At 45.6% G+C, this 20,514-nt stretch overlaps 1 protein-coding gene and 1 long non-coding RNA gene across 2 annotated transcripts in view; one reads left to right on the top strand and one right to left on the bottom strand.

The window, feature by feature from the left end:
• Positions 1 to 1,752, top strand: part of LOC142750461 (protein kinase C theta type-like) — a 28,228-nt gene extending 26,476 nt beyond the window's left edge. The window contains exons 4-6 of the mRNA XM_075859465.1: positions 558 to 620; positions 905 to 1,043; positions 1,591 to 1,752. Coding sequence (XP_075715580.1) covers positions 558 to 620; positions 905 to 1,043; positions 1,591 to 1,752 — 364 coding nt within the window. The remainder of the gene's footprint in view (positions 1 to 557; positions 621 to 904; positions 1,044 to 1,590) is intronic.
• An 8,007-nt stretch (positions 1,753 to 9,759) lies between these two features.
• Positions 9,760 to 20,514, bottom strand: part of LOC142748169 (uncharacterized) — a 56,692-nt gene continuing 45,937 nt past the window's right edge. Inside the window, exon 3 of the long non-coding RNA XR_012882167.1 lies at positions 9,760 to 10,042. This is a non-coding gene — a long non-coding RNA (uncharacterized LOC142748169). The remainder of the gene's footprint in view (positions 10,043 to 20,514) is intronic.

Here is a 20,514-nt window from a genome sequence, read left to right as displayed (position 1 = left end):
ATAGAAGCTATCACTCACTGAATGTAACAATGAAAGCTTCCATTATCTCCCAGCTAACAGAGATCTTAAAAATAACTGAAATACAAAACAATTTAGAAAGTTGCAGAACTTTTCATAATATTATTAAGATTTATTCATAGAAAATCAGTGAACACTAAGGCTATGTTCACACAGAGTATTTTGCAGGAGGAAAATTCCTCCTGCAAAAACTGCTCCAGACGGTTTTTGCACAGTAGTTTGACAAAAACTCTTTCTGAGCAATTGAAATGGGGATTTGGAGGCGGAAACCGCCTCAAGATGGGTCATGACGCTTCTTTTTACCGCGACGCGTTTTTTTTACCTGCGTTAAAAAAAACTTGTCTAACTCCCATTGAAATCAATGGGAAGCATTTTCGGGTGGTTTTGAGGAGTTTTGCGGCGCGGTTTCCGCGTCAAAAAACTCTGTGTGAACATGGCCTAATAGGAAACAATTATCTGTCAGTTTATTGAATAGTTTGGGTGTCTGGGTTTTGTGTTATCCTCCACATGTTACACTGATACATTTTCTTTTGTACCAGATTCTATGCCGCTGAGCTCGTGTGTGGCATCCAATTTCTCCATTCTAAGGGCATCGTCCACAGGTAATTACATTCATAGATTATTTTCCAAAGTATGTTTCTCACAAGATAACATCTGATGGACAGGAACTTCTCCTCTTTCTGATGGGACTGTCACTGGCCACATAGTCCACACCCTAATGTGGTATAGTTGAAGCTTATGGTAAGGCAGAAAAGGCTTCACAACAAAATAATATTGTACCTAGTGACGAATATTGTAATAAACCAAGTATAAAATGCCGTTCTCCACAGCCGATCACAGACTGGACACTGACCATACATCCAATGTTTCCTCTTATATTTCACAGAGATCTCAAGCCCGAGAACATCCTGGTGGCTGATACGGGCCATATTAAGATCGCAGATTTCGGTCTCGCAATTGAGAACTTGCTTGTAGACCGCGCAGCCACTGGATATGCTGGGACAGAAGGCTTTGTGGCTCCTGGGGTGAGACGCATACAATTTTACTATTTTTCGAGTTAGAGAGACCCAACGTATCTTTGTCCTGTGTTTTGTTTTATTTTTCATTACAGAGATCATTCATTTTTTTATTGTGGTAGCCACAATTGTGGTAGACCTCCATATTGGTTGTCACTTCTGTAGTCACTGCTCGGACTCTGTAAGCAATAACTAGTTGAGGAGCATTTAGTCACCCACACTCTGCAATCCAATAATGGCAACTACCACATGGCAGTGGCCTGCCTTTGGGTGGCACATTAGTCTTGTGCTTGGCACCTGCAGTGTTCGTTCTGTGGTAAAAGTTTCATTACCTTCTGTGCATATTATTCCTTGGTAACCACAAGAATATCAGCTGTAATTCCATAGACATGATCTTTTCCCACAACTCTTCAGGGTAATTAAAAATGATCTGTAAGCACCTTAATAATAAATCTCAGCATGGTTGTCCTACATAATGACATACATACATGACATAGAGAGTGATAGACTAGTGTGGTGACATAGAAACTAGTAACTGTTCTCTCCTTTATGGCAGATGCTGGCTGAGGAGGAGTATGACGCTGGAGTGGACTGGTTTTCATTTGGTGTCATCTTAAATGAAATGATTACCAGTCAGTGTGCTTACCATCCTGCACTATTCCATCAAACACACTCCAGCGCCGAAGACATCATCAAGGAGGTCAGTATGTTACTGTAATACGTTACAAATACTGGACTCTATACTATGCCAGGAGCAGAGGCAGGATTTTTCGAGGGGGGGGGGGGGGTTCAAATTCATAGAAGGTATAAAAAGGAATGAAGTCAGATAATTCCAAATGTACCAGATTTATGAAAGGGCGTGTGTTAAATTAGGCGCAATTCTAGTCCACTACCCTTGCTATTTTATTGGTGCAAAATAGGCCATTATTAATAAATGTGCGCCATTGTGTCCAGTCGCAGAACGCTGCTGATACTGAGCTCTGAGTGATCACTGGTATTGGCTTTACTGCATAGATTCAGAGCCAGTTGTAGTCTCTAATGTATAAATACATTTCTCATTTTCAGCTCCTCCAGAGATATCCTGCCAATCCCGTAGGAGTCAATGGTAACATCAGAAGCCACCAGTTCTTTCAGCATATTGACTGGGTCTCTGTGGAAGCCCTTCGGATGCCCCCACCATACATCCCTATAGTAAGTAAATAAACAGAAATAAACTTTATATACAGTATATGCTCTTATAGCACTTAACACATGGCACTCGTTTATGTAAAAAATACTGTGCCCAATGCCTTTGCAAATGAAAAAAAAAAACTTTTAGGAAATAGTCCATTAACTTTTTCTAAGAAAAAACGTATGCCTGCTAGAATTTTTTTTTTCTCTGTAATTTTTTAAGTCAAATGGGAGAAATGGCACATAACTGTCTCCATAGTCATATTTGCCCTAATGCCGTGGTATGTATTGGCTCAATTCCAGCCACATGTAATGGGCATAGTCTACTGTCCTAATATGGCTTTTAGGATCTGCCTATTGGAGATTTCCCCCCCTTCTGAGAAGCCTCTAAAAGTTATCATAATAGATTTTTACATTTTTCGGATCAACCATTTAGTCTTTATGAGCTTTCAAATCATATTCTTCTAATTCTCTTTCTTATAGCCATCTACACCTCATCGCCCTGCCAGACAATTCCACCTGGGCAGAATGGAGGCAGCAGAGGCCGAGGAGGGACCTTTATCCGTGAAAGATCAGGCCATGTTTAGAGGGTTTCCATTTGTCACCTGGTAAACCCTCTACAAAACACCATCTCTTATGTCATCAGAGCAAGCTGTCCTCCTGAGCTCCTGGGAGAAGATCAACAGAAGACCAGAAGAATGGACAAAACGTACACCGCAGTTGGAAGATCATGAAGACCATGCGGGACGAAGAGTTTGGCAAAATATGAAGAGCGGATCCCTGAAGGTCACCTATGAATGTCTGCGGCTCAAAAGAAAGCAACATCTCCTCAAGAATTCATCAGGAAGCCCAGCAAGAAGATACCTGTAACCATTTGGACGCCTCTCTGGGATCACGATGCTGAGGAACCCCACTAGATGGAGATGTCAGACGATCATGGTTATTGTTGGTAAGTTTGAGCACAACAACATCCGTGCTACATTAACACCTAGGCATGTTTAATACATTTTAGCTTAAATTTGCCGGTAATGATTTGCTCAAGCCCATAACAGCACCAACTGGTGGTGCTGTCATGCGATAGGAGGAAATACAAAGGTGCGGAATGGCCGGCTATTAAGGGGTGGAGGAGGCCGGATTTTTTTTTTTTCCAACTAACATCTAAAACATGCCTATTATATTTAGAAAATGTTTATACTACACATAGAGATCTACTCTATATGTAGTACATGAAAAAAAATACCGGTAGTTACATTTCCTCCTACCCATGACAAGTCTGTCATAGGTGAGGGGAAAAGGTGCGGAATGGCCGGCTATTAAGGGGTGGAGGAGGCCGGATTTTTTTTTTTTTATTATTTAATTTGCACCACAGAACATGCCTAAGATATTTAGAATATTTTTATATTACACATAGAGATCTGCTCTATATTTAATAATGAGAAAAGTTACTTGTAATTATATTTCCTCCTATTTATGACAAGTCTGTCATAGGTGAAGATAAAAGGAGTGGCTGGCTATTAAGGGGTGGAGGAGTCCAGATTTATTTCAAAGAAAGTTTACAAAAAAATGTAAACGTACATGACAGAATAGCCTCTTATATGCTGGGGACTAAGGAACACTAAGCATCAAACGAGTATGTGGCAGAGGGCAGCAGCAAGTAATAACACATATACCTGACCGGCTTAGCAGGCGGAAGTGCAGTCTGATAGGTCACATTGGAAACAGAAGGGCAGCTGCAGGAACTAATAATTTAGCAGAAATGTAGAATAGCAAGCTAGATCTGTAATATATAGCAAGCATCAGAATAAAATAATCTAGTAGAAGTAACAGGCGGGTAGCATAATGCTGGCCATACACATATGATAGCTGTTAGACAACTATCTACCCAGACTCTGATCTGCTGATCGTGCTTGTTTATTTCAGTAGGGAGACACCTCTGGCAGGGTTTTACTCCTGGTAAAAAAAGAATGCTCGCTCCTCATTTCCCTCAACAGACTTGTAAGGGGGTGATACTGCCCTGTTTAAATTTAACTGTCTTCCCTGTGCATCTTTCATGTTGGTTGGTACTTTCATTCTGTTATTTAGTATATGCCTGCCATGTTATTAGCAGCCACTAGGTGTCACTGCAGGACCAGTGGCTTAAAGAGGCTCTGTCACCAGATTTTGCAACCCCTATCTGCTATTGCAGCAGATAGGCGCTGCAATGTAGATTACAGTAACGTTTTTATTTTTTCAAAAAACGAGCATTTTTGGCCAAGTTATGACCATTTTTGTAGTTATGCAAATGAGGCTTGCAAAAGTCCAAGTGGGTGTGTTTAAAAGTAAAAGTCCAAGTGGGCGTGTATTATGTGCGTACATCGGGGCGTTTTTAATACTTTTACTAGCTGGCCGTTCTGATGAGAAGTATCATCCACTTCTCTTCAGAACGCCCAGTTTCTGGCAGTGCAGACACAGCGTGTTCTCGAGAGATCACGCTGTGTTGTCACTCACAGGTCCTGCATCGTGTCAGACGAGCGGGGACACATCGGCACCAGAGGCTACAGATGATTCTGCAGCAGCATCGGCGTTTGCAGGTAAGTAGCTACATCGACTTACCTGCTAACGCCGATGCTGCTGCAGAATCAACTGAAGCCTCTGGTGCCGATGTGTCCGACACGATGCAGGACCTGTGAGTGACGTCACAGATCTGCACTGCCAGAAGCTGGGCGTTCTGAAGAGAAGTGGATGATACTTCTCGTCAGAGCGCCCAGCTAGTAAAAGTATTAAAAACGCCCCGATGTACGCACATAATACACGCCCACTTGGACTTTTACTTTTAAACACGCCCACTTGGACTTTTGCAAGCCTCATTTGCATAACTACAAAAATGGTCATAACTTGGCCAAAAATGCTCGTTTTTTAAAAATAAAAACGTTACTGTAATCTACATGGCAGCGCCGATCTGCTGCAATAGCAGATATGGGTTGCAAAATCTGGTGACAGAGCCTCTTTAAGGTATAGAGCTGTTGGACAGGAAGTGCAGGACTGGGTGTGCTGTGGAAAAACCCAGACGTGTGGAGAGAGGAGGCTCGGGGGAGGACGCTGAGAGGAGCCATAACCAGGAGGAGTGGGGATTAGCACTGTAGCAGAGGATTGGTGAGAGAGATAAAGCCACCCCAGAGAAGGTGCCAATAGGAGAAAGCTGAACTGGAACAGGGAGAGGAGCCATGGAGCTGGCCAGCACCTCAGATAAGTGCCCTGTGTAACCTGGTGCCCACACTGTTAATGGCGGTCTGTGAGATCTTATACTGCTGAGATATACTTTGGAGGACTGTGTGTTCTATTAATAGCCACAAAGATGAGTCTGATCTGAAGTGAAGGAGAGAGGGCTGTGATTGGACGGGTGCCTGTGTGAGGCACAGAACAGAAGATAAGTTAACACTGGGAAGTGAAGTTAGGTCTTGGAACAGCCTGGAAGTAGTGTTACCCCTGTGTTGTCTGCCGAGTCACCCCCACTTGCAAGTGTGGCATATTTTGAAGACTGTGTTAAAAGAAAGTGGCGTGTCAAGGAACAGAGACACGTGAAACAAGAACTAATCTCCAGACACCAGCAACGGACCAACAGTCAGTACCGCATTCCCCTTATAGTGGTCATTTCGCAGGGTAGTGGGTAGCTCCCACGTCGACCCGCGAAGGCGCAGAGCGAAACATATATCAACCTCCCGCCGCAGCCAAGGGTGACGGGGCATAGCCTCCAGTCTTGGGGAGTCTGCGAACGGTAGTGGGTAGCCCCACCGTGACCCGCAGAGGTGGCCTTGTAACCTGCCGTACCAGGTTTATAGGGAGGTTGAGGCGCAGCCACTAGGAGAAAGACCCTCTCGAGACCCCCCAACCGTAAAGCCGGAAGTTCGTCGGCACCCATAGCATCTAAGCCTTGTTGCATATATCCAGTGACGCAGAAAGTTGAAGTTATACTTGTTGTACCGAAAACATTTAAGTAAACTTATTAGAAACAACTTCAAGTGGTGTCAGTGTTTATTTGCGGACCCTGCTACAGACTGTCAAAGTACAGTCGAGTTCCCGTCATACATATTAGGTTGTTGGCAGATCCCGCCAGCATGTATTTTATGTATATGGCAAGATTAGAACTAGAATGTCCACATCATATTATCAGGCAAGATCTGACGTGTAACCAGGAGCGTTGCTAGGGACTTAAAATATCAGCGGCACAATCCCCAGAACATATGTTTACCCCCCAACAAAAAAAACATATACATCTCAAAGATATCTATAAGACTATGGCCCCTATAGTTACCGCCCCCTGTAGATAGTGCTACGCGCTTACACACCCTGTAGATCATGCTACACACTTCTCCTGTAGACGGTGCCACACAATTCCACCTTTGTAGGTGGTGCCACATGCCGAGACGGGACCCTTGCGTAGGCCGGTGTGATCCTGTCCCAGTGTCTTATAGGCTTCAGGCAGGGACTGACTGGCAAATTTGAGCCTGGGGGCGCTAGCACACTGCACTGGCCTATAAGTAGCGGCCCATCCTTAACCTGTTTACCTCCACCTGCCGTATAAAGGCGGCAGAGGTAACTGGGCTTTTAATACAGCGTTCTTTAAAAAACTACGGCGTCTGGTGGTGATCTTTTCATGCTAAAATCACACGTTTTATTTTTTAAAGGTCATATTAACAGAACATGAAAACATAAGAAACGTTGTCAGTCATACACTTATGTTGCTGTTTCTTGGCTGTTCGGCCACTGATGGTTTCTGGGTCACCTGATGCTTCCTTTTTTTTTTATAACCTAGTGCCATTGAGTATCGTCCATAACAATCCCACATTACCACAGCGTGATGCGACATTGTTATAGATGACAGACATGACCTCAGATTATAAATAAAGGAGCAGCAGTCGAACCAGGAAACCATCAGTGGTGGAACAGCCAAAAATCAGCAACGTAAGTGTGTCATATGACAAGATTTATCAAAAAAGAAACACAGAAACCCTTTCAACTAATGCATTTCTCTAGGGTCCTTTTACACGGCCAGACAAGAGCCATGAAAATGAGCGCTGATCCACGAAACAGCTCATTGATCGGCGCTCTTTTGCACCTTTAACAAGAGGCAATGCTTGGTTATGTATGGGGACGAGCGATGGTTACTACGATCATTAATTCCCATACATTTCCATCATGTCGGCAGCACATCTCCCTGTTTACACAGCGAGATGTGCTGCCGATTAGCAAACAATTTATTGGCCTCGTAAACAAGTCGATTAGCTGATGAACGAGCGCTTGCTCATTCATCGGCCGATAGTTGCCCGTACGAATGATGTTATTATAGATCACATCTAAGTTCATGATCTTAGACGTGATCGTTATTAGCTGGATCCTGCTTGTCAGAGACACACAAGACCAGCGCTGGTTTAAGCCGTCAGTCCTGCAGACCTGACGTATTTAGCTTTGATGGCAAGATACAGCTTCTATGTATACAGAATACATAGAAGCTGTATCTGAAAAGTAAGATTTTTTTTTAAATAAATAACAATTAAATAGTTGTTTAAAATGAAATAAAACATTGATTTATTAACAATAAATGGCTTCAAATGTTTACATAGCCGTTAATAAAGTCTGTAGTCAAATATAAAATGCACACGTAGCGGTTAAGGAGTGATTAAAAACCGTAGTTGAAACAATGCAAGCGGCCAATTACTGCATCACAAAACCACGGCAAATCATAATAAAACCGCTTGTGTATTTTTAGAAGCAGTTTTAATGTGTTTTTTTTAAACTGCACCTCAACTGCTACATGTGAATATACCTTAACAGAACAAAATAGTCAAGCCTCCCTCCCCCACACAAAAACTATAACTAAACTTTTCCCTCGCATAACATCTACAGCTAAGCCCCCTTACCCTACACAACTGAACTCCCACGCGTTGAGGTCAAATCACGTTTTTGCAACAGTAGTTGTAAAATTACTTTTATAACCATGTCATTTGCCACGGATTTGCGAAAATCTCTGCAAATGAAAAACGCAATATGACCATAACCTGTGAACAGATGCTAAAGAAGTCCAAACACATGGCAAATACGGTCAAATCCCCCTCCCCATACAAACTAATTAAAGACTATGTACACCTTTGAAAACGTTTTTTTTGTCTCACACGCTGGATCCACCTGTAATCGATCACATCTAAGTTATAAACTGTCAGCACCCGATGACACCAAACCAGTCAGATGCAGAATTCAGCGAATCCTGAATACAAAGCAGCTGTATTTCAAAAAGTAAAAATACATTTTAATAAAATGTAATTACAAAGTTGCACTAGTCACACTGATAAAGATTTTTATACAAAACAAAAGGTCACGTGTTCTGTGCAGGAGAATCACAGGGATTCTCTCCAACGCTCCCCTGCGCTACCCTTTACTCCCTGCGGCCCTAAACCACTAGAGAACCGGCCCGGGGGCACGTGCCTCCCTGCCCCTAGTGAATCACCGAGCAGGGAGCTCAGCTAAAACCTCCCTGCTCCGCCATAGAATTCAATTGTATCTGCAATTGAGGACGCAGATATAATTATATGTGGCAGTCCCTGGGGCACTGGGCCAAAAATCCGGCTACATCACTGCCTAGAACAGGCTCCGTTGAGAATCAACCGGTTGAACCAGCAAAGAAAGGAATTTCTAGCTCAGTAAAGAATAGTTGGGTGGAGCTGGCAAGACCACCAGGAACTCACTAGGATAGACCAGGCACCAGCAGGAAGCTTATTCTTGCTTCCAGTTACAGCCCTCTTAATAAAATAAAATTCAAATTTCTGTAATATTGGTTATATCTACAGCAACACCACCCCAGCTGCTATGTTAGGTTTTAACTCCAAGTATTTGTAATGACCAGCGGGTTGTGGACCCACTCGGCTTCTCCACCAGTGAGAGTAGTGTCTGGCAGCGGATAACAAGACACAGGCAGGTAGCTGGACACAGGTGGACAACAGGTAACATGATACAGGCTGGTACCGGACTACTAGATGCAGGCTGGTACCAGATTGCATTAGCAGACAGGATATTGGCTGGCAACGGACCACTGGATACAGACTGATAACTAATAGCAATAGCAGAGAGGATACTGGCTGATAACTGGTAGTAATAGCAGACAGGATCAGGTGAATACAGCAGGGGCGTAGCTGTGGGGGGATGCGCTTGGCGGTACAGGCATATTTGCCAACAGTCCCGAATTTGCCGGACGTGTCCCAGCAACTACCATATTCAATTGTATCTGTGTCCTCAGGACGCAGACACAATTTAATATTATGTCAGAGAAAGAAACTATCCAGTCCCTGCTCTGCCGTTTACTCCTTCTGAAGCGGAATCCCCAGCAAGAACGTTGTCGACGCTCTGGCCGGGTATTCCGCTCCTAAAGGGAGCCCCTGAGGTCTCGGTTTATAGGGTTGGGGTGGATTCCCATAATACAGTCACAAGATTGACACAGCACACAGAAAAAAAGAAGAAAATGTCATTGATGCAACGATTATTTAATCTTTGTCATGTTTTTCATATATTTAAATTCACACACACATTATATATATAAGTAAATAAATAAATAGGAAAAAAAGGACGTCTACCCAAATCATTACCCCCGACGTGCAAAACCAGGACATCCGGAGCTCTATCCATCTGTGCAAACCTGTGCACATCCGGCAACATCCGACTCCACACCATCCATCTACTCCCCAGCCACCGCACAACAACCTCCTCGCGCCGAAAACCCAACTGCCGCCCGTCCGGACGAACATCAGCCCGCTCCGCCCCACAATGAACGTACGAATGCCTGACGATCCACACCAAATGGCCAGGGGGACCTGGAAAAATAAAACCAAACAGATTAAAATCAAAGGTTTTGCACAGATGTGAGCGAAAAAGTAAGGAGGAGAGAAAGAGAGAGGGAGGGAAGAGGGGGGGGGGGTTAAAACGTTACACAAAAATCATCACAAAACCGGAGGGCGCACGTACAATTGGAAACGGCGGGAATCCCAACGACCTATCCGCTTCACCACCTCAGCCCCCAACCCCCATGACACCGTCTCAGTCGCCGCCCCAATATGAAATTAATGGGGTGAAAACAAAGACTCCTCCAATCAGGGGCGTAACTAGGAAAGACTGGGCCCCATAGCAAACTTTTGACTGGGGCCCCCCCCTCTGCTGGGTATCACACAACCCCCCCCCCCCCTTGTAGATAGTGCCTCCCTATAGATTCCACCACACAGCGCCCCCCTATAGATAGCACCATACACAGCCCCTGCAGATAACGCCATACAGCCCCCCTGTAGATAACGCCATACAGACTCCCTCTGTAGATAACGCCATACAGCCCCCCTGTAGATAACGCCATACAGCCCCCCTGTAGATAACGCCATACAGCCCCCCCTGTAGATAACGCTATATAGCCCCCCCCCCCCAAAAAAAAACGTCCTATAGTTTGTCCTACAAAAGACATGCATCCCCTATCCACAGGATAGGGGATACATGTGTGATCACTGGCAGCGATAAGGAGAACGGGGGACCGAAAGTCCCCCGAAGTTCTCCATGACAAACCTCGGACTTCCGGCGTCTGCGCAGTTCAATAAAAATGAAAGGAGCGCTGGTCACGCATGCGCACAAGCGCGACCGGCGCTCCATTCATTTCTACGGAGCTGCCGACACAGACCCCGGAAGTCCGAGGTTTGTCATGGAGAACTTAGGGGGGACTTTCGGTCCCCCGTTCTCCTCATCGCTGCCAGCGATCACACATGTATCCCCTATCCTGTGGATAGGGGATACATGTCTTATGTAGGAACAACCCCTTCAGTGGCGTCGCGCTGTAGCAGCCATAGCGGCTGCTAGCGGAGCCTGCGGCCATGGGAGGGGGCCGTGCCGGCGGGTGGCACGGGCCCCCTCATGCTGCAGGCCCTGTAGAAGTCGCTACGGCTGCTATAGCGGTAGTTACGCCACTGCGTATAAGTTTGTACGGCGTAAAACTACAGCTCCCAGCATGGCCGGAACAATGGTAAGGATATGCTGGGAGATGCGGTTTCACAAAAAAAATCCTATCACCATCATCTCGCTGCAGATCATACAGTGACTACAATACTGATTAGAGGCAGAATAAACATTTATATTAAGTGACTCACCGGTGACGTCTCAGATTCTAGTTCTTTTCTTCTCCCTCCGGTCCAGACCTCTATGATGGATTTCTCCCGGCCATGACCCATTTCTGCAGTTTTCCGTTTAGATGTCTTCAGCTTCTCACTTTTAAAACATTTCTGCACCTATAAAACGAAGTTAAAATTCTCAACACATCTAAATATAACTGTCACAAACACACAACATGTCCCCTGTAGATAGTGACCTACATAGAAGCCCCTGTAGATAGTGCCCACATATGGACTCCAGAGCTGCAAGGCAATAGTGCTAACCACTGAGCCACCGTGCTGCCCTACATATAGCTTCCCCTATAGTTAGTGCTCCACGTATAGCCCACCTCTGTATATAGTGTCTCACATATAGCTCCCCCTGTATATAGTGTCCCACATATAGCCCACCCCTGTAGACTGTGCACTACATATAGCCACCCTGTTGCTAGTGCCCCACAGGTAACCCACCCCTGTATATAGTGTCCCACATATAGACCCCCCTGTATATAGTGGCCCACATATAGACCCCCCTGTATATAGTGGGCCACATATGGACCCCCCCTGTATATAGTGGCCCACATATAGAGCCCCCTGTATATAATGGCCCACATATAGAGCCCCCTGTATATAGTGGCCCACACCCCCACATATAGAGCCCCCTGTATATAGTGGCCCACACCCCCACATATAGACCCCCCTGTATATAATGGCCCACATATAGAGCCCCCTGTATATAATGGCCCACACCCCCACATATAGACCCCCCCTGTAGCTACTGCCCCACATATAGACCCCCTATATATAATAGCCCACATAAAGATGACCCCCCCCCCCCCCTCCCCCCCTCATAGATAATGCCATTCACATTTTTATGAGGGGAAAAAAAACAAAAACTTGACATACTCACATTCTCCGGTTCCCACGCTGTTCACTGGCGATGCAGACATGCTCTCTTCTGAGCATGTCTGCAGGAGTTGAACGAGCGTCCTCCAATGACGCTGATTGGCGGGGCAGAATGACTTGCCCCGCCAATCAGCGCCTTCCAAGCATGGAAGCGGCGCGATGATGTCATCGCGCCGCTAGCCAATCAGTGTCATTGTAAGGCACTGGATGGTCAGGCACGGAACATGCCCGGCCATTCATGTATTTGGCTGCCGCTAGCACTGGGGCCCCCTCCGGTGCTAGCGACACCTACAGGCATGAGATGGCCTGTGTAAGGCTCGGCGTCGCGGGCCCCACAGTAGCGACGCTACCGCTGTAGTAGCCATAACGGCTGCTAGCGGCGCCACCGGGCCCCCTCAAGCCCCGGGCCCCGTAGCAGCCGCTACTGCTGCTACCGCGGTAGTTACGCCACTGCCTCCAATCCCAACTGAAAAAGGCACCTACGAAAAAACCACGTAAACTGGTACCGGGACAGAAAGGACCCGTCTTCGTGACACAACGACTGTCCCCTCATCAAAGGCCAAACCTCTCTGTATCCCACAAAGCATGCGACCGGGCACATCCTGGCCCCCCTGGCCGGCCCCAACACCACTCTCTTACCCCGACCCCCCTGATCCGTCTTAGAATGCTGAATCCAGAATTCCACATTCCTGTCCGCCAACAACACATCTTCCATCCTCAACCCACCAGGCCTCCTAGTGCTAGGTGCCACCAGCTCCCCGACCCTCAGGGCCCCAAAATACGCCAATCTATATAGAGTCACCTCGATACTAGAAAAACAAACCCCACCCAACACCCCCTACAACTGTTCCAACAACATAAAAGACACTGGGCGCCGACGATCTGGCAACATTCTCCCCTTCCTATCTCCTTTCAGGGCCTGGCCAACCGAAAAACATTTTGTAACATACCTGTACCCCCGGAGCTTAAAACCAAAAGCCAGAGTACCACAAAATGAATAACCTTGGACACCGACCAGCCTGCAATAGAGACCTGTCCCAGAAAAACCAACAACGCCACCGCCCGATCATTAAATATACAATGAATTGAAAACAATTCCATCTGCCCAGCAATTGTTATTATAAATATATCCTATATAGTTACAGCTCCAGAACCAAGCTCATACATATATACAGCACAAGAGCCAACCTCACTACATAAATACAGCACCAGAACCAAGCTCCGTACATATAGACGGCACCAGAACAATGGACAGGTGTCTTTTTAAACCGTACTAACTACGTAACCAGACCCAAGCTCAGTACATATATACAGTACCAGAACAAATACAGCTCAATTTAGTACAAACCCTGCTGTATAGGTTTGTACGGCGTAAAATTACAGCTCCCAGCATGGTCTGAACAATGGTAAGGCTATGCTGGGAGATGATGTTTCACAAAAAAAAAAAATCATATCCTAATCATACCACCCATCCTCTCGTTGCAGATCCTACAATATTGATTAGAGGCAGAATAAACATTTACATTAAAGGGACAGTGTCATGAATATTTTTTTACATTTGTGTTTTTATTTAATAAAATATTATATTGACTTTATTTAATTTTTCACACAGTTTTTTTTATTAACACTTTCTTACTTCACTGGGGGCTGCCATGTTTTATTTCATTTGTGTATGTGTCTCTTAACGACACATACACAGATGGAATGCGGCAGCACAGTGCATAGGACACAATGAACGGGAGCCATCCATTGCTTCTGCCATCTGGCTCTGTACTGCGCAGACGGAGTTCAGAGCCACACAGCAGAGAAGCTGGTTTGTAGGGAGATAGCAGGCGCCATTATGAAGACCGGCTGCACTACAGGTAGGGTATGTGCACACGATAGCTGCCTTTTACGTCTGAAATTACAGACTGTTTTCAGGAGAAAACAGCTCCGTCGTTTCAGACGTAAATGCTCCTCCTCGCATTTTGCGAGGCGTCACTGACGGCCCTAATCTTGAGCTGTTCTTCATTGAATTCAATGAAAAACGGCTCAAATTACGTTCAAAGAAGTGTCCTGCACTTTTGACGAGGCAGTAATTTTACGCGTCGTCGTTTGACAGCTGTCAAACGACGACGCATAAAATGACAGGTCGTCGGCACATTACGTCGGCAAACCCATTCAAATGAATGGGCAGATGTTTGCCGACGTATTGGAGCCGTATTTTCAGACGTAAAACGAGGCATAATACGCCTAGTTTACGTCTGAAAATAGGTAGTGTGAACCCAGCCTGTCCCTCTCTCTCACAGACCCCCGCTCTCGTTACACCCCCTTGCCCCCCCATCGGCGCCGCCCACACCTGCTGTAACTGAGTGCGTGCCTGCGTACTCTCAGGGCTGAGTGCGTGCCTGCGTGCTCTCAGGACTGAGTGCGTGCCTGTGTGCTCTCAGGGCGGAGTGCATGCTCTGAGGGCGGAGTGCGTGCCTGCGTGCTCTCAGGGCTGAGTGGGTGCCTGCGTGCTCTCAAGGCGGAGTGCGTGCCTGCGTGCTCTCAGGGCTGAGTGCGTGCCTGCGTGCTCTCAGGGCTGAGTGCGTGCCTGCGTGCTCTCAGGGCTGAGTGCGTGCCTGCGTGCCCTCAGGGCTGAGTGCGTGCCTGCGTGCCCTCAGGGCTGAGTGCGTGCCTGCGTGCCCTCAGGGCGTAGTGCGTGCCTGCGTGCTCTCAGGGCTGAGTGCGTGCCTGCGTGCTCTCAGGGCTGAGTGCGTGCCTGCGTGCTCTCAGGGCTGAGTGCGTGCCTGCGTGCTCTCAGGGCTGAGTGCGTGCCTGCGTGCTCTCAGGGCTGAGTGCGTGCTCTCAGGGCTGAGTGCGTGCTCTCAGGGCTGAGTGCGTGCTCTCAGGGCTGAGTGCGTGCTCTCAGGGCTGAGTGCGTGCTCTCAGGGCTGAGTGCGTGCCTGCGTGCTCTCAGGGCTGAGCGCGTGCCTGCGTGCTCTCAGGGCTGAGCGCGTGCCTGTGGCAATGCAGACCTGCTCTCTTCTGAGCAGGAATGCTGGGGCTTAACAACGCAAGCGGCGCGATGACATCATCGCGCCGCTAGCGTCTTTGAAAGGCGCTAATTACGCAGGGCAAGTCATTTTGCTCTGCCAATCAGCGTCATTGTAAGGCGCTGAATGGTCGGCACAGATTGTGCCCGTCCATTCAGTGCTAATGCATGTATTTGTACCTGCGTGCTATAGACACAGGCACAATTAGTGCAAAAGGGGGTGGCGGCGGCTGGTTTCAATGGTGCCGCCGCCCCCTCCGAGAGGCAGCAGCAACCTATAATATTTATTTGTATCTACACAGATACAAGTGAATCTGGCTGTTGCTACCACCAGGGCTAGCAATGCCACCGGGCATGAGGGGGCCCAGGCCATAAATGTTAGAGGCCGGGTGGCACGGGCCCTAGTGGTATCGCTACCGCTGTAGTAGCCATAGCGGCTGCTAGCTACGCCACCAGGCATGGGAGTGGTGACCCAGTGTCGACGGACAGCACGAGCCCCCTCATGCCGCGGGGCCTGTGGGTATTACGCCACTGACTACAGGTACCGTATAATCAGGCTAGTCAGCACACATGTGGCTATATGCATAAACACGTGCAAGTTGGTAGTAAAGAAATTGTACTTTAAGTTAATGGTAAAATAGTCGATACATTCAGTATTTAACCCCTTCCCTCTTTAGCCACTTTTGACCTTTCTGACAGAGCCTCATTTTTCAAATCTGACATGTTTCACTTTATGTGGTAATAACTTCGGAATGCTTTCACCTATCCAGGCGATTCTGAGACTGTTTTCTCGTGAAACATTGGACTTTATGTTACTGGCAAAATTTGCTCGATACATACAGTATTTAAATGTGAAAAACACAAATTTAGCGAAAAATTGCAAAAATTTGAATTTTTCTCAATTTAAATGTATCTGCTTGTAAGACAGGCAGTTATACCACACATATAATAGTCGCTAATTAACATCCCCCACATGTCTACATTAGATTGGCATCGTTTCTTGAACATCCTTTTATTTTTCTAGGTTGTTACAAGGCTTAGAACTTTAGTAGCAATTTTTCACATTTCAAAAAGCTATTTTTACAGGGGCCAGTTCAGTTGTGAAGTGGCTTTTAGGGCCTTATATATTAGAAACCTGCAAAAAGTCACCCCATTTTAAAAACTCCACCCCTCAAAGTATTCAAAACAGAATTTAGAAAGTTTAACCCTTTAGACATTTCACAGGAATTAAACCAAACTAGAGGTGAAATTTACACATTTTATTTTTTGTTGTTACAGAAATTCATTTTTAATCCATTTTTTTGTAACACAAAGTTTTACCAGAGAAACACAACTCAATATTTATTTTCCAGGTTCTGCAGTTTTAGGAAATATCCCACATGTGGCTCTAGTGTGCTTATGGACTGAAATACAGGCCTCATAAGTAAAGGAGCACCTAGTGGATTTTGAACAGGCTTTTCTTTTAGAATATATTTTAGGCACCATGTCAGCTTTGAAGAGCTCTTGTGGTACCAAACAGTGGAAACCCCCCAAAGGTGACCCCATTTGGGAAACTACACCCCTCAAGGAATTTATTTAGGTGTATAGTATGCATTTTGACCAGACAGTTTTTTTGCAGAAATTTTTGGAAGTAGGCCATGAAAATTAAAATCTATATTCTTTCAAAGAAAATGTAGGTTTAGCAATTTATTTATTTTTTTAATTTCCAGAAGGACTAAAGGAGAAAAAGCACCACAACATTTGTATAGCAATTTCTCACGAGTAAAAAAAAAAACCCACATGTGGTCATAAACGGCTGTTTGGACAAACGGCAGGGCTTAGAAGGGAAAGAGCGCCGTTTGGCTTTTGCAGCTCAAATTTAGCAGGAATGGTTTTCAGAGGCCATGTCGTATTTACAAATCCCCTGAGGGGAAAAAACAGTGGAAACCCCCCACAAGTGGCCCCATTTTGGAAACTGCACCCCTTGAGGAAATTATCTAGGGGTGTAGTGAGCATTTTGACGGCGCAGGTTTTTTGCAGAAATTATTGGAAGTAGGCAGTGAACATGAAAATCTACATTCTTTCAAAGAAAATGTAGGTTTAGCTATTTCTTTCTGATTTTCACAAGGACTAAAGGAGAAAAAGACGTGCAAAATTTGTAAAGCAATTTCTCCCGAGTAAAATAGTACCCCACATGTGGTAATAAACGGCTGTTTGGACACACGGCAGGGCTGAGAAGGCAAAGAGCGCCATTTGGCTTTTGGAGATCACATTTAGAAGGAATGGCTTATGGAGGCCATGACACAGTTGCAGAGCCCCTGAGGGACCAAAAACAGTGAAAACGCCCATAAAGTTACCCCATTTTGGAAACTACACCCCTTGAAGAATTCATCTACGGGTGTAGTGATCATTTTGACCCTACAGGTGTTTCATGGTATTTATTAGAATTGGGCAGTGAAAATAAAAACAATCCTTTTTCTTCAATAAGACGTAGCTTTAGCTCAGAATTTTTCATTTTCTCAACAAATAAAGAAAAAAAAAGAACCCCAACATTTGTAAAGCAACTTCTCTGGAGTACGAAAATACAGCATATGTGGTCATAAACTGCTGTTTGGGTACACGGCAGGGCTCAGAAGAGAAGAAGCAGCATTTGGCTTTTGGAGCACAGATTTTGCTGGATTGGTTTCTTGACACCATGTCGCTTTTGCAAAGCCCCTAAGGTACCAGTACAGTGGAAACTGCCCAAAAGGGACTCCATTTGTGATACTGCACCCCTTGAGGAATTAATCTAGTGGTGCAGTGAGCATTTTGACCCAACAGCTGTTTCATAGATTATATTTGAATTGGGCAGTGAAAATAAAAATTTAATTTTTTTTCCAATAAGACGTAGCTTTAGTGCAAAATTTTTAATTTTCTCAACAAATAAAGCAGAAAAAGAACACCAATATTTGTTAAGCAATTTCTCCCGAGTATGGCAATACCGCATATGTGGTTATAAACTAATTTTTGGGCACACTGCAGGGCTCAGAAGGGAAGGAGTGCCATTTGGCTTTCGGACTACAGATTTTGCTGGATTGGTTTCTGGTCGCTATGTAGCATTTGCAAAACCCCTGTGGGACCAAAACATTGGAAACCCCCAAAAGTGACCCCCATTTTGGAAAACACACCCCTCAAGGTATTCACCTAGGTGTGTAGTGAGCATGTTAACCCCGCAGTTTTGTATAAATTAGTGTGCACTCGATGTTGAAGAGTAAAAATGAGATTTTTCAATAGATATGCCAATATGTCGTGCCCAGCTTGTGCCACCATAACAAGACAGCTCTCTAATTATTATGCTGTGTTTCCCGGTTTTAGAATCACCCTACATGGGGCCCCAATCTTTTGCCTGGACATGTGACCAGGCTCAGGAGTGAAAGAGTACCATGCAGAATTGAAGCCTAATTTGGCAATTTACAAAGTATCGATTCACAATTGCAGAGGCTCTGATGTAAAATAATAAAAGAAACCCCTGAGAAGTGACACCATTTTGGAAACGACACTCCTCAAGGCATTTACTAAGTGAGCATTTTCATTCCACAGCTCTTATCCATAAGTGATTGCGCTGCGGATGGTGCAAAGGAAAAATTGCAATTTTTCCCTAGATATGCCATTTTAGTGGCAAATATGTTGTGCCCAGCTTGTGCCACTGGAGACACACACACCAAAAACTCTTAAGAGTTCTCCCGGGTATAGCGATGCCATATATGTGGAAGAAAACAGCTCAGAAGGGAGGGAGCGCTATAAAATAAAATATTGCATTGCAGGGCTGCCGATATGCTAAAAACCACTAAGATCGCTTCCGATGGCTGCGTCTAACAGGTTAATGGCATGAATCAGAGTTAGCTCCATTCCCTGCCATTACAGGTGGGTGTCAGCCGTAACATGTTGCTGGCACCCGCCACTGATGACACGGGTTCAGCTTCTGAGCCATCTTGCCGTCGGCTACGGAAGGCTTTCATACTAGGCACACCGGGAGGCCAGTATTAGGCCTCTGGTTGCCACTGCAGCCATCGGCACCCTGGCGATTTATGCCTTCCTGATACTTTCAGTATACTCCATCTGAAACACAGAATGATTGTAACTCCCTCTTGTGACAACTTCTTATAACAGTAAAATACAAAATAGCTCCATGCACTGTACCAAAATTGTGTTCTCTGAAAAATGCATTCCAAGCTCCCTATATCATGTAGTAACTTGTGCTTGGCACTACGATATCGCCCTCTTGTGGATAACATTTATATTGCTGCAAACTGCTCACATTAAATGTGTTGTTTTATATGTATTGTCGCTGTTGCTGGGCTACAGGCCTTCAGAATCCTCTTCACTACAGTTATAAAAGCTTGTGCTCTATTCCTAGCTCATTTTGCAGATCATGTGAATCTGTTCCTGGGAGAGGGTGTCACTGGGCTTGGCATACATGACACACATATTGCCCCTAATTTCTAGAGCAAACCTCTGCGTCTGCTCCATATTTAAAATAGCACACCTGAATAATCGGTTAGAACAGTCGTATGTGTGCCACAACTCCACTTATAATGCACCCTGCACCTTTTTTGTACATATGGTGTATCTGCACAATTTTCTGCACCACATATACCCCATGTATCAGCCAAATAAGTTGTAAATATTCCTTAGTACTGGAATAATTCCAATTTTACTTAAACTAGCAACCGTATTGTGATAAATATGAGAAATTATATATTTTTTCAGAGCAATAGTCCTAAATTAAAAGCAGGGTAGGTAAAGGGGTTAATGGTTCCACCCTCGCTCTAGTCTAATGTAGTGAAGGGGCTGATGCAGAATGTCATGCCCATGGCTGTGGGCCGTCAGGCTCACTCACCTCCTCACGCCCTCACGCCAGCAGCCATGGATCTGCGAGCACTGGCCCCAGTCTCCTCCTCAGAAGACGCCAGCGCTCACCTCAGCCGGGTCCCGTAGGGTGTGCACCGGACTTATGGTTAATTAGCCCTTAAGCACCCTGGACTATAAGAAGGGCCCAGCCCCTTCCTCCCACGCCTGAGCATTTTCGTTGTACCCTTAGTTTGTCTATGCAAATGGTCTCCTAGTGTTTCCCGTACCTGTAACCTGTATCCCGTGCTGAGCTGAAATCGTGCTGTGCTGTATACCACGCCTGTCCTGCTACTCCACGCCTGACGTCTGCCTGCTGCCTAGTCCCAGCTGAGCCTGCCTTGCTACTGTATGAGCTGCCACCGGTACCCTATAC

Source organism: Rhinoderma darwinii, chromosome 3 (genome assembly GCF_050947455.1).
Source record: "Rhinoderma darwinii isolate aRhiDar2 chromosome 3, aRhiDar2.hap1, whole genome shotgun sequence".
Taxonomy (NCBI): Eukaryota; Metazoa; Chordata; class Amphibia; order Anura; family Rhinodermatidae; genus Rhinoderma; species Rhinoderma darwinii.
Note: the sequence above shows the minus strand (reverse complement) of the source record. Positions and strands in the feature narration are given on the sequence as shown.